Below are 13439 nucleotides of genomic sequence, written 5' to 3' on the forward strand. Positions count from 1 at the left end.
TAGAGACCCCTCCCCCACTTGTTTACTATGTTCAAATCCTCCTGTTCCTCAGTGTCAGTGTTCACTGTGTCGCCTCCTGCCTCTTCTCCCTTCATTTTGTATCCAGTAGAGATGAGCCAAAGTTCTCACTGTATAATGTTTTCAAAGCTGTATTATCAGTACTACTTTACTTCTTTTAGTGATAGGAATCTGCCGTCATTTACTATGTTATGTTACTATGAATAATATATTATGCAATTTGTCTTTTCTCCAGCTGTGTACAGGCAGTCTTCTCTGTTTGGGCATCATGGCCACTACTCCTGTAGCAGATGAGATTGAGCTTTTGCAAGTTGACAGTGAGAAAGACCAGACATATGAGAGTGGACCCTACACCCTCATGAGAAAGTGAGAGATGCTTGGGGCAAAGGGATCAGAGGGCTAAGATGGAAAAGCAAAGAGGAAGATGGAGGTTTTGAAAAAAAACCAAACAAAACCTTCCCAGCACACTCTTTCATCTATTCAAGATTATATGCAAACATTTAAGTATTACTGTTACCTTCAGAATGGAATTGTTAGTTTTCTATTTAGTCATGTGATCTGAATCAGTAAGAACTATTAAGATATGCATATTTATGTATGTACAATGCATATATACAGAAAGATTTATGTTTATATCTTATATACTTGTACTGTTATGCTGTCCAAGAGAATAACTATTGTCTAATTGGAATAATTAATAGATATGATGGTGAAATGTCCTATGATCGTTTCTCCTTTTCTCCCTCCCTTCTTACAGTCTGCTGTGGAGAGGTCAGTTTGTTACAGTTCGAGAGCTAAAACCACCACCTAATCCTGACTACAGCAAACATGGAACCATTGATTTGCTCATCACAGAGCAGCAACATTGCAGGTGTGTATTACAGAAAATTCTGTACCCTTGAGCCTTCTTCCTGCCCATCCAGGCAGCATAGCAATTCTGTATAACAAGAGCCCTTCCATACTGAATCTTCATTCTACCTATAAAAGAGCAGTACTACAGGTATCTTTGGCTTCAGACATGCCCTAATTCATCCGTTTTCTGATTTGGCTGTATCTTCCACTGATATGTTTTATGATATCTGATAGTGATCTCTTTTTGTGCTAGTCACCTTCATCACCCGAACCTGCTGCTGTTGATGGCTGTCTGCCTGTCACCAGACTTGCGTCTGGTATATGAGAAAGTTGAGGTTGGCTCTCTGTACTACCTGCTGCACAAGAGGGTGAGTACACAATGCTCTGTATAAAAGATTCTATGCGAAAGGAAAATCAATGTCTTCTAGTGCAGACTGCTTGGGTTATGATACAGTGGAAGTATATTCTCTGTACTGTGTACTAAGCAGAACAAAGATCACAGCCAAGAAGCCCAGTTGAACTCTCCAGAATTATCTGCCTATACCACAAAAGTTGACCACCAAATGCAACACAGTTCAAAAAGATCACTGAACATGGGAGGAGGATGAGCTGCAGAGTTATATCGCAAATTACAATTACTGATCTCAAATTTTATTGTAAGTTGCAATGATTCCTTACTGAAAACTGTGGGATATAAGAAACTATATGGTGTGGTACATTATAGTATATGCATGGACTGCCAGTGCTGGTGAAGGTGAGGGAAAATAAAAGTGCATGCTGTAGGCAGGGAGAGTAGTAGTCTGTAAAATGATGCTCCTTCCCAAATTTTTGTATCTCGCCCATACTTTACCTATAGCTATTTCTCAGGCTCAACTGAAACTCATGCAGAAGAAAATGTTTAATTATATCTGGGGAAAGTGCCCTCCTAGGGTGGCTAGGGGGACATTGACAAAGAAAAGGGACTCTGGAGGATTGGGTGTGCCTGATCATTATCAGTATTACCTGGTGTCGCAATTAAAAAGTAGATATGAATCTAATCCTAAAGCTTGAGTATGCCTACAGCAGCATTTCCTCTCCCCATCCCACTGAGTTAATCTGATTTGGGGTCCACCTCACACTAAAATTCAGGTGCTGTGGGATTCTCCTTACTTGGCCTATTTCAGATCAATTATTAGAATGGTCCTTCCTAAATTGCTAGCTATGAAGAGACTATCCTATTCAACTCCTCTGTCTGCACTTTTGCTTTTTGCACCACAGAGGGATATAAGAACAAAAGAATAGCCTTAATGGGTCACGATGACCAATCCAGGTCACAAGTACCTGGCAAAAAAAAAATTGTAGCTACATTGCATGCTACTGATCCAGAATATGGACTTTTCCTCCAGGAAATTGTCCATACTTTCTTAAAACCAGCTACGTTAACTGCTCATACCACAACCTCTTGTAATGTGTTCCAAACTTTAACTAATCCCTGAGTGAAAAAAAATTTCCTCCTATTGTTTTTAAAAGTATTTCCCTGTAACTTCAAGTGTCCCCTAGTCGTTGTAATTTTTGATGGAATAAAAACTCAATCAACATGTACCCGTTCTACACCACTCAGAATTTTGTAGACTTCATATCTCTCCTCAGCCATCTCTTTTCCAAGCTGAGGAGCCCTAACCTTTTTAGTCTTTCCTCATACAAGAGGAGCACCATCCCCTTCATAATCTTGGTTGCTCTTCTTTGAACCTTTTCTAGTTCCACTATATCTTTCTTGAGATAAAACGACCAGAATTGAATGCAATACTCAAGTTGAGGTCGCACCATGAAGCGATAATACAGAGGCATTATAACCTTCTTAGTCTTGTTAACCATCCCTTTTTAAAATAATTTCTAGCATCTTGTTTGCTTTTTTGGCCGCTGCCACACATTAGGAAGAAGGTTTCATCATATTGTTTACAATAACATCCAGATCTTTTTTTTTTTTTTTGGGGGGGCACAGACCCCCAAGGTGTGGACCCTAGCATCTGGTAACTGATTTGGGTTATTCTTTCCAATGTGCATCACTTTGCATTTGTCCACATTAAATTTCATGTGCCACTTGGATGCCCAGTCTTCCAATTTCCTAAGGTCCGCCTCCAATTTTTCAACTATCTGCATGTGTTTTAACAACTTTGAACAACTTAATGTCATCTGCAAATTTAATCACCTCACTTGTTCCAATTTCCAGATCATTTATAAATAAGTTAAATAGCACTTGTCCCAGTACAGATCCCTGTGGCACTCCACTATTTACCCTCCTCCATTGAGAAAAATAGCCATTTAAACCTACCCTCTGTTTTCTATCCGATAACCAATTCCTAATCCACAACTGAACATTGCCTCCTATCCCATGACTCTTTAATTTTATCAGGAGCCTCTCATGAGGAACTTTGTCAAAAGCTTTCTGAAAATCTAGATACATTACTTCAACTGACTCACCTTTATCCACATGTTTATTCACACCTGAAACAAGGCTGCCCTGTGAACTTCTAAAAGCTAAGTTACTCAACATTTCATATTCTGCTCTTTTCACTGGTTTTCAGCATTATATCTGCTTAATTTCTCTTCTCCTCCCTGTTTCTTACTAAAAAAAATATAAAAAAGCACAAAAAAATAAATCCTTCTCTTTCCTCTGTTAAATCTTATTTCCTCTTCCTGCATTTTTGTTTAAAATACTGTGTTTTAGGTGGTATAGAGCCTATATTTCTGGTGCCTGTGGCTCAGGGTGACTAAAGTAGGGAAAATCCTGTTATAAATCCTGTGTTTCAGGGTAGCACTGATAGAACCTGCAGTTTTGTTTAAAATACTGTGTTTTAGGTGGTATAGAGCCTATATTTCTGGTGCCTGTGGCTCAGGGTGACTAAAGTAGGGAAAATCCTGTTATAAATCCTGTGTTTCAGGGTAGCACTGATAGAACCTGCATTTTTGTTTAAAATACTGTGTTTTAGGTGGTATAGAGCCTATATTTCTGGTGCCTGTGGCTCAGGGTGACTAAAGTAGGGAAAATCCTGTTATAAATCCTGTGTTTTAGGGTAGCACTGATAGAACCTGCATTTTTGTTTAAAATACTGTGTTTTAGGTGGTATAGAGCCTATATTTCTGGTGCCTGTGGCTCAGGGTGACTAAAGTAGGGAAAATCCTGTTATAAATCCTGTGTTTTAGGGTAGCACTGATAGAACCTGCAGTTTTGTTTAAAATACTGTGTTTTAGGTGGTATAGAGCCTATATTTCTGACTCACTAGTTTTTAGCCATTGTGTCTGATTAGGTGGAGAAGGGAGGGGCTCTGTTTTACTTCTAAGGTTAATTGCATTATCTTTGGGACATTGCTGAAACAAGGCTGCCCTGTGAACTTCTAAAAGCTAAGTTACTCAACATTTCATATTCTGCTCTTTTCACTGGTTTTCAGCATTATATCTGCTTAATTTCTCTTCTCCTCCCTGTTTCTTACTAAAAAAAAATATAAAAAAGCACAAAAAATAAATCCTTCTCTTTCCTCTGTTAAATCTTATTTCCTCTTCCTGCATTTTTGTTTAAAATACTGTGTTTTAGGTGGTATAGAGCCTATATTTCTGGTCACTTCACAACCAATCAAGATGACCTTTATTCTATGCAATCACTGTGGTGCTTTAATTCCAAGACATACTATTTGGAGGCTTAAGGCTTGCCCCATCTGTCTTCAACTTGCCAGTATTAAGGAGGAGCTCTGCAAACTTAAACAGGAATTGAATACAATTAAAGCAGCTTCCATCACTCCACAAAATCATACCAACTTACCACCTCTACCTCAAAGAATAAAACAGCCCAGGAATAAATGGGTCACAGTAGGCTCAGGAAGACTGCGACATGTAACACAGAAACATCCACCTTCACTAATATTACCTCTACAGAATTCCTTCGCTCCACTAGTGCACTGCGATACACAGGAAAACAGAAGGGAGGTGGGACTTGAACCAATGAAGGAAACTCAAGAGAACAAGAGCACCCTAAGTACAAATAAAAAAGCCAAAAACAGAAAACTATTACTGTTGGGAGATTCCATCATCAGAGGCATTAACCTTGGAACACAGGGCGAGGAGACCAAAATAGTGAAATGTCTTCCAGGATCCTCAGCTACCAGGAGTTCCAGGCAAATACTGACTATAATTAAGGAAGAAACTAAGGATTTTAACACTGATGTTGTTATCCATCTGGGAACAAATGACCTGGCCAACAACTCCACACTTGCAGCACAGAAAGCTTTTCGGGAGCTTGGTGAGGGCATGAAACCTTTTGTAAAGACTTTAGCTTTTTCTGAAATACTGCCTGCATATGGAAAAGGAGAGCAAAGAATGAAAAACACAGAGGACTTTAATAGATGGCTCAGAGCCTGGTGTCATCAAGAAGGCTTCAGGTACATAGGAGGATGGGGAATACATGGAAGGACAAGAAGCTATATTGCACTGATGGGCTACATATTACTACAGCAGGAAAAAGAAACCTTGCAGAGAAATTTAGACAATATTTTTCTAGGCATTTAAACTAGAAGGTGGGGGTGGTGTATGTACGAAGGACAATTATAGAGACCACCCCCGGCAAAAGAAAAGATGTGATAGTAGTAAAGGCTGCAACATAAGCAATATCAGCAACTCATTTCTTAGTATTGCAACGGAAAGTGAAATGACACAAAAATCCATACGAAAAAGGAGATTATCGCTGAAAAATAGCTGGAAAGCGATGACCACAAATGCTCGCAGTCTAAGCAACAAAGTTCATGATCTGCAAGCCCTGATATTAGAGGCAGATCTAGATATTGTTGCTATCACAGAGACATGGTTCAGTGAATCACATGGATGGGATGCAAACATACCAGGATATAATCTTTTTAGGAAGGACAGAGATGGTCATAAAGGTGGAGGAGTAGCTCTCTATGTAAAGATCAATATCCAAGCGACCGAAATGCAAGGGACCTGGGGAGAGGAAGAAGCAATATGGATTGCTCTGAAAAGAGAAGATGGAACTTCTATCTACGTGGGTGTAGTCTACAGACCTCCGACTCAATCGCAGCAAATTGATAAGGATCTGATTGTGGATATCCAAAAGTTTGGAAGGAAAGAGGAGGTTCTGCTGTTGGGAGATTTCAACCTGCTGGATGTGGACTGGAATGTTCCGTCTGCGGAATCGGAAAGAAGTAGGGAGATTGTGGATGCCTTTCAAGTGGCTCTGCTCAGACAAATGGTGACGGAACCCACAAGGGAAAAAGCGATATTGGATCTGGTCCTCACAAATGGAGAGAGTATCTCTAATGTTCGAGTGGGTGCTCACCTGGGTAGTAGCGATCATCAAACGGTTTGGTTTGATATAACGGCTAAAGTGGAGAGCGGCCGCACGATACTTAAAGTCCTAGATTTCAAACGTACGGACTTTAATGCAATGGGAAAGTACCTGAAGAAAGAGCTGTTAGGATGGGAGGACATAAGAGAAGTGGAAAGACAGTGGTCTAAGCTGAAAGGAGCGATAAAAATGGCTACGGACCTTTATGTGAAGAAAATCAATAAAAACAAGAGAAAAAGGAAGCCGATATGGTTCTCCAACCTAGTGGCTGAGAAAATAAAGGCGAAAGAGTTGGCGTTCATGAAATATAAAAAAACCCAAGAAGAGGAGAGCAGAAAGGACTACAGGGTGAAACTGAAAGAAGCCAAGAGAGAGATACGTTTGGCGAAGGCACAGGCGGAAGAACAAATGGCTAAAAATGTAAAACAGGGAGATAAAAATTTTTTCAGATATATTAGTGAAAGGAGGAAGATAAAAAATGGAATTGCTAGGCTGAAAGATGCTGGGAACAAATATGTGGAGAGTGATGAGGAGAAAGCAAATGTGCTAAACAAATACTTCTGTTCTGTGTTCACAGAAGAAAATCCTGGAGAAGGACCGAGATTGTCTGGCAAAGTTACACGAGAAAATGGAGTAGATTCTGCGCCGTTCAAGGAGGAGGGTGTTTATGAGCAACTTGAAAAACTGAAGGTGGACAAAGCGATGGGACCAGACGGGATCCATCCCAGGATACTAAGGGAGCTCAGAGAGGTTCTGGCGAGTCCTATTAAAGACTTGTTCAACAAATCTCTGGAGACGGGAGTGATTCCTGGGGATTGGAGGAGAGCGGATGTGGTCCCTATTCATAAAAGTGGTCACAGGGATGAAGCAGGAAACTACAGGCCGGTGAGCCTCACTTCAGTTGTTGGAAAAATAATGGAAGTGTTGCTGAAAGAAAGGATAGTGTATTTCCTTGAATCTAATGGGTTACAGGATCCGAGGCAACATGGCTTTACAAAAGGTAAATCGTGCCAAACGAACCTGATTGAATTTTTTGATTGGGTGACCAGAGAGCTGGATCGAGGACATATGCTAGATGTAATTTACTTGGATTTCAGCAAAGCCTTTGATACAGTTCCTCATAAGAGGCTGTTGAACAAACTTGAAGGGCTGAAGTTAGGCCCAAAGTGGTGAACTGGGTCAGAAACTGGCTGTCGGACAGACGCCAGAGGGTGGTGGTTAATGGAAGTCGCTCGAAGGAAGGAAAGGTGACTAGTGGAGTCCCTCAGGGTTCGGTGCTGGGGCCAATCCTGTTCAATATGTATGTAAGTGACATTGCTGAAGGGTTAGAAGGAAAAGTGTGCCTTTTTGCAGATGATACCAAGATTTGTAACAGAGTAGACACCGAAGAGGGAGTGGAAAATATGAAAAAGGATCTGCAAAAGTTAGAGGAATGGTCTAATGCCTGGCAACTAAAATTCAATGCAAAGAAATGCAGAGTAATGCATTTGGGGATTAATAATAGGAAGGAACCGTATATGCTGGGAGGAGAGAAGCTGATATGCACGGACGGGGAGAGGGACCTTGGGGTGATAGTGTCCGAAGATCTAAAGGCGAAAAAACAGTGTGACAAGGCAGTGGCTGCTGCCAGAAGGATTCTGGGCTGTATAAAGAGAGGCGTAGTCAGTAGAAGGAAGAAGGTGTTGATGCCCCTGTACAGGTCATTGGTGAGGCCCCACTTGGAGTATTGTGTTCAGTTTTGGAGACCGTATCTGGCGAAAGACGTAAGAAGACTCGAGGCGGTCCAGAGGAGGGCGACGAAAATGATAGGAGGCTTGCGCCAGAAGACGTATGAGGAGAGACTGGAAGCCCTGAATATGTATACCCTAGAGGAAAGGAGAGACAGGGGAGATATGATTCAGACGTTCAAATACTTAAAGGGTATTAACGTAGAACAAAATCTTTTCCAGAGAAAGGAAAATGGTAAAACCAGAGGACATAATTTGAGGTTGAGGGGTGGTAGATTCAGGGGCAATGTTAGGAAATTCTACTTTACGGAGAGGGTGGTGGATGCCTGGAATGCGCTCCCGAGAGAGGTGGTGGAGAGTAAAACTGTGACTGAGTTCAAAGAAGCGTGGGATGAACACAGAAGATTTAGAATCAGAAAATAATATTAAAGATTGAACTAGGCCAGTTACTGTGCAGACTTGTACGGTCTTTGTCTGTGCATGGCCGTTTGGAGGAGGATGGGCAGGGGAGGACTTCAATGGCTGGGAGGGTGTAGATGGGCTGGAGTAAGTCTTAACAGAGATTTCGGCAGTTGGAACCCAAGCACAGTACCGGGTAAAGCTTTGGATTCTCGCCCAGAAATAGCTAAGAAGAAAAAAAAAATAAAATAATAATTTAAATTGAATCAGGTTGGGCAGACTGGATGGACCATTCGGGTCTTTATCTGCTGTCATCTACTATGTTACTATGTAAAGAAGTCAAGCAAATTGGTGAGGCAAAATCTCCCAAGGCTGAACTCATGCTGACTCTATCCCATTAAATTATGTTTGTCTAAGTGTTCCACATTTTATTATTTATAATTGTTTCCACTGTTTTGCCCGGCATTGAAGCCAGGCTTACCGGTCTGTAATTTCCCAGATCTCCCTTGGAATCCTTTTTAAAAATCGGCATAACGTTGGCCACCCTCCAGTCTTCAGGTACTATGGACGATTTTAGCAACAGGTTACAGATCACTAACAGCAGATCAGCAATTTCATATTTGAGTTTTTATCCCAGGACAAGCAGGCAGCATATTCTTAACGCATGGGTGACGTCACCGACGGAGCCCCGGTACAGACACTTTTAACTGGAAAGTTCTAAATGGCCGCACCGCGCATGCGCGAGTGCCTTCCCGCCCGACGGAGGAGAGCGTGGTCCCCAGTTTCTTCGTTTCCGCGGAAACGGCTGTTGAAATCTCTGCTTTTGCCTTCCCGCTCACACTTTTTTCTTCCTTTTTTTGTTCTTTTTCGTTCTAACTTGCAAAAAAAAAAAAACCTTTGTTTTTTCTTTATTTTTCGGGCCGGCCCCAGCGGGGCCTGTTGCCACCATACAGGCCTCCGGTTTTGATTTTGCGGAGGCCGTGTTCCCCTTCATGCCCCCTCAGCCGGGCTTTAAGAAGTGCCAGCAGTGTGCACGCCCGATATCTCTCACTGACCCGCACAATTGGTGCCTACAGTGCCTGGGTCCAGAGCATCGGGCTGACACCTGCACCCGCTGTGCTACTCTTAAAAAACGTACTTTGAAAAATAGACAGATCCAACAGAATATCCTTTTCAGTACCGGATCTGCCATGGAATCGGCCGCGCCGTCAACGGCGCCGCAAAAGTCGGCACCGACTACTTCGACGACGCCTGATCCTTCCTCGGGGTCGCTGGCACCAGGTAAGCCGGCTAAGAAGCCTTCCACTTCCCTTGAGCGCCCTCCTGCCACACCGGCGACGCCGGTCCTCCCGGCATCACACCGACCCCGCAAACGCTCCGCCCCGATTTTGGTGAGTGCCTCGTCATCGGCATCCTCATCGCCGGGGCATGGAGCGGCACCTATGGTACCGACAAAGAAAAAAGCGGTACCGGTGCCCCCTCTGGACGACCGCATTGTGGCCATACTCCAAAGCCAATTGCAAGAGCAACTGCAATAGCAACTCCAGCACTTGTTGCCCGCAATTTTGGCCCCACTCCTTCCGGTACCAGACCGGCCCGAGCCTCGCACCATACCGCCGGTGTCGACACCATCGGTACCGTTGAACACCTTCATGCCGGTACTCGCGGCTGAACCACTTAATCCTCCAGTACAAACACGCTCTGATGCCGACCCTCCCCGACATCGAGACCGACACCAGTCCCCCCGAGACCAGGACCGGCATCGATCTTCCTCCCCCGGTACCGTCTCGATGCGCTCTGGCAAATCTCTCTCTAAAACTCGCCACACTGAGCCGTCCGCACCACCGTCCCGTCCTGCGCACACCGACGTCAGGGACCCGGACTTATGGGAAGAATCCCCACCCGGTACCGATGATGAGGCTTCCTCAACGGACGAGGAACCATCGATGGTCGATACCAGTTCCAAACCTGAACAGTCCTCATTCACAAAATTTCTCAGGGAAATGTCGGCGGCTCTGTCGATCCCTTTGGAATCCGACTCTAAGAAGTCCCAGGCTTTCCTGGAAGCCCTGGACTTCGAACAACCTCCCAAAGAATTTTTAAAGTTACCCGTCCATGACATCTTACGGGAAACTTTTTACAAAAACTGGGAAAATCCTCTCACGGTACCGGGTGCCCCTCGAAAAATGGATAGTTTATACAGGGTCATTCCTATCCTGGGGTTCGACAAACCTCAACTACCCCATGAATCCTTTCTAGTGGAGTCCACCTTGAAGAAAACCCAGGGCTCCAGTGTTTATGCCTCCACCCCTCCTGGCAGAGAGGGCAGAACAATGGATAAATTTGGCAAGCGCCTTTATCAGAATTCCATGCTTGCCAACAGGGCTCATAATTACACCTTCCACTTCTCCTTCTATATGAAGCATTTGGTGCAACAACTCTCCTCCTTGCAAAAGTACATCCCTGAGCGTAAGATCCCGGTTTTCCAACAACAAATCTCCAGTTTGCTCCAACTCCGGAAATTTATGGTGCGATCCATTTATGACTCTTTTGAGCTGACCTCTCGAGCATCTGCCATGGCTGTTGCCATGAGGCGCTTGGCCTGGCTGAGAGTTTCTGACCTCGACATTAATCACCAAGACCGCCTGGCTAACGCACCTTGTCTTGGTGATGAACTATTCGGGGAGTCCCTGGACTCAACTACCCAGAAACTATCAGCACACGAGACCAGGTGGGATACCCTAATCAAACCTAAAAAGAAGACTCCACCTGCTCGCCCCTACAAACAGCAGTCTTCCTACCAACGCAGGTTCTCGGCCAGACCTCTCAACCCGCCTCAGCAACAACAGCCTCGCCGGCCTCGTCAGCAGCACCAAACTCAGGCACGTTTACAGTCTCACCAACCTGCCAAGCCTCTCCCACAGTCAAAACCATCTCAGCCCATTTGACTCTTTTCTCCAGGGCATAGCCAGTCTCCCGCCATCATTGCCGCTTCCTCAGCCGATAGGAGGCCGCCTTCAACTCTTCCTCAACCGTTGGGAGGTCATTACATCAGACCTGTGGGTCCTCAACATCATTCGCCACGGCTACTCTCTCAACTTCCAGACTCTTCCACCAGACAATCATCCCATAGAGTCTGTTTCTCACTCCTCACAATCCCCCCTCCTCCTGAGGGAGGTCCAATCCCTTCTTCTTCTCAATGCCATCGAAGAGGTACCCCCAGACCAAAGGGGTCAGGGATTCTACTCCCGCTACTTCCTGATTCCCAAGAAGACAGGAGACCTCCGTCCCATCCTCGATCTTCGGAACCTCAACAAGTGTCTGGTCAAGGAAAAATTCAGGATGCTCTCCCTTGCCACGCTTTACCCTCTTCTCTCTCATCACGACTGGTTATGTTCCCTAGACCTCAAAGAGGCCTACACTCACATTCCAATCCATCTGACTTCACGTCGCTACCTCCGATTTCAGGTACAGCACCACCACTATCAGTACAAAGTGCTACCCTTTGGCCTCGCATCATCGCCCAGGGTATTCACCAAGTGCCTTATTGTGGTGGCGGCCTTCCTCAGGTCTCACAACCTCCAGGTGTTCCCATACTTGGACGATTGGTTGGTGAAAGCTCCTACATCTCCGCTTGTGCTACAAGCCACTCAACACACCATCTCTTTCCTCCATCTCCTAGGGTTCGAGATCAACTACCCCAAGTCACATCTCCTCCCCACACAGCGACTTCAGTTCATTGGTGCCGTCCTCGACACCACTCTGATGAGGGCATTTCTCCCCTCAGACCGCCAACGAACCCTGCTCCATCTCTGCCGTCAGGTGCTCCTTTGTCGCCTATTCCGGCTCGGCAAATGATGGTCCTCCTGGGCCACATGGCCTCGACAGTCCACGTGCTTCCTCTGGCTCGACTCCACCTCAGGACACCTCAATGGACTCTAGCCAACCAATGGTCACAGACCACGGATCCTCTTTCTCATCCCATCTCTGTGACATCGTCTCTTCTGCAATCTCTTCAATGGTGGTTGAACTCCTCAAATCTTTCCAGGGGTCTACTCTTTCATCTACCCCCTCACTCCATGATCATAACCACAGATGCCTCCCCCTATGCATGGGGAGCTCACATGGGAGATCTTCGCACCCAGGGACTCTGGACCCCTCAGGAGCGTCAACATCACATCAATTTCCTGGAACTCAGGGCCATGTTCTATGCTCTCAAGGCCTTCCAGCACCTTCTCTATCCTCAGGTTCTTCTCCTGTGCACAGACAACCAAGTCGCCATGTACTACATAAACAAGCAAGGCGGCACCGGATCTCCCCTCCTCTGTCAGGAGGCCATCCGCATCTGGACCTGGGCCACGGCCCGCAGTCTCTTCCTCAAGGCCGTCTATATCCAGGGCGAACAGAACTCCCTGGCCGACAACCTCAGCCGCATCCTTCAACCTCACGAGTGGACCTTGGATCCTCCCACACTCCACTCCATCTTTGCTCTCTGGGGCACTCCTCAGGTGGACCTCTTTGCAGCTCCTCACAACCATCAGCTGCCCCAGTTCTGCTCCAGACTCTACTCTCCTCATCGTCTGACCCCGGATGCATTCCTGCTCGACTGGACGGATCGGTTCCTCTATGCCTTTCCTCCACTGCCTCTAATGTTGCAGGCGCTGTTCAAACTCCGCAGGGACAGAGCCACCATGATTCTCATCGCTCCTCGGTGGCCTCGCCAACACTGGTTCTCCCTCCTGCTCCAGCTCAGCTCCAGGGAGCCCATTCCTCTTCCTGTATTTCCTACTCTACTTACGCAGCAGCATCAGTCTCTACTACATCCCAATCTGTCATCGCTCCACCTGACAGCTTGGTTTCTCTCGGGCTGACCTCTCCAGAGAATCTGTCTCAGCCTGTCCGTCGCATTTTGGATGCCTCCAGGAAACCGGCCACCCTCCAATGTTACCATCAGAAGTGGACCAGGTTCTCCTCTTGATGTCTCCTGCATCACCACGACCTCACCTCATTGGCGGTGGAAACTGTACTGGACTATTTGCTCTCTCTGTCCGACGCTGGCCTCAAGTCTACCTCAATCAGAGTCCACCTCAGTGCCATCACTGCGTTTCATG

At 45.4% G+C, this 13439-nt stretch overlaps 1 protein-coding gene and 1 long non-coding RNA gene across 3 annotated transcripts in view; one reads left to right on the top strand and one right to left on the bottom strand.

Annotated features, from left to right (window-relative positions):
* LOC117361014 (inactive serine/threonine-protein kinase TEX14-like) overlaps positions 1 to 13439 on the top strand; it is a 222892-nt gene that overhangs the window by 55189 nt on the left and 154264 nt on the right. For both annotated transcript variants that reach the window (XM_033945781.1, XM_033945780.1), the window contains exons 9-11: positions 254 to 384; positions 776 to 889; positions 1124 to 1238. In XM_033945781.1, the coding sequence (XP_033801672.1) occupies positions 254 to 384; positions 776 to 889; positions 1124 to 1238 (360 nt within the window). The remainder of the gene's footprint in view (positions 1 to 253; positions 385 to 775; positions 890 to 1123; positions 1239 to 13439) is intronic.
* The window catches only part of LOC117361016, a 171511-nt gene that overhangs the window by 14622 nt on the left and 143450 nt on the right, over positions 1 to 13439 (bottom strand). The gene's annotated exons all lie outside the window — the stretch shown is intronic.

The sequence above is a fragment of the Geotrypetes seraphini genome, chromosome 5 (assembly GCF_902459505.1).
Source record: "Geotrypetes seraphini chromosome 5, aGeoSer1.1, whole genome shotgun sequence".
Classification (NCBI taxonomy): Eukaryota; Metazoa; Chordata; class Amphibia; order Gymnophiona; family Dermophiidae; genus Geotrypetes; species Geotrypetes seraphini.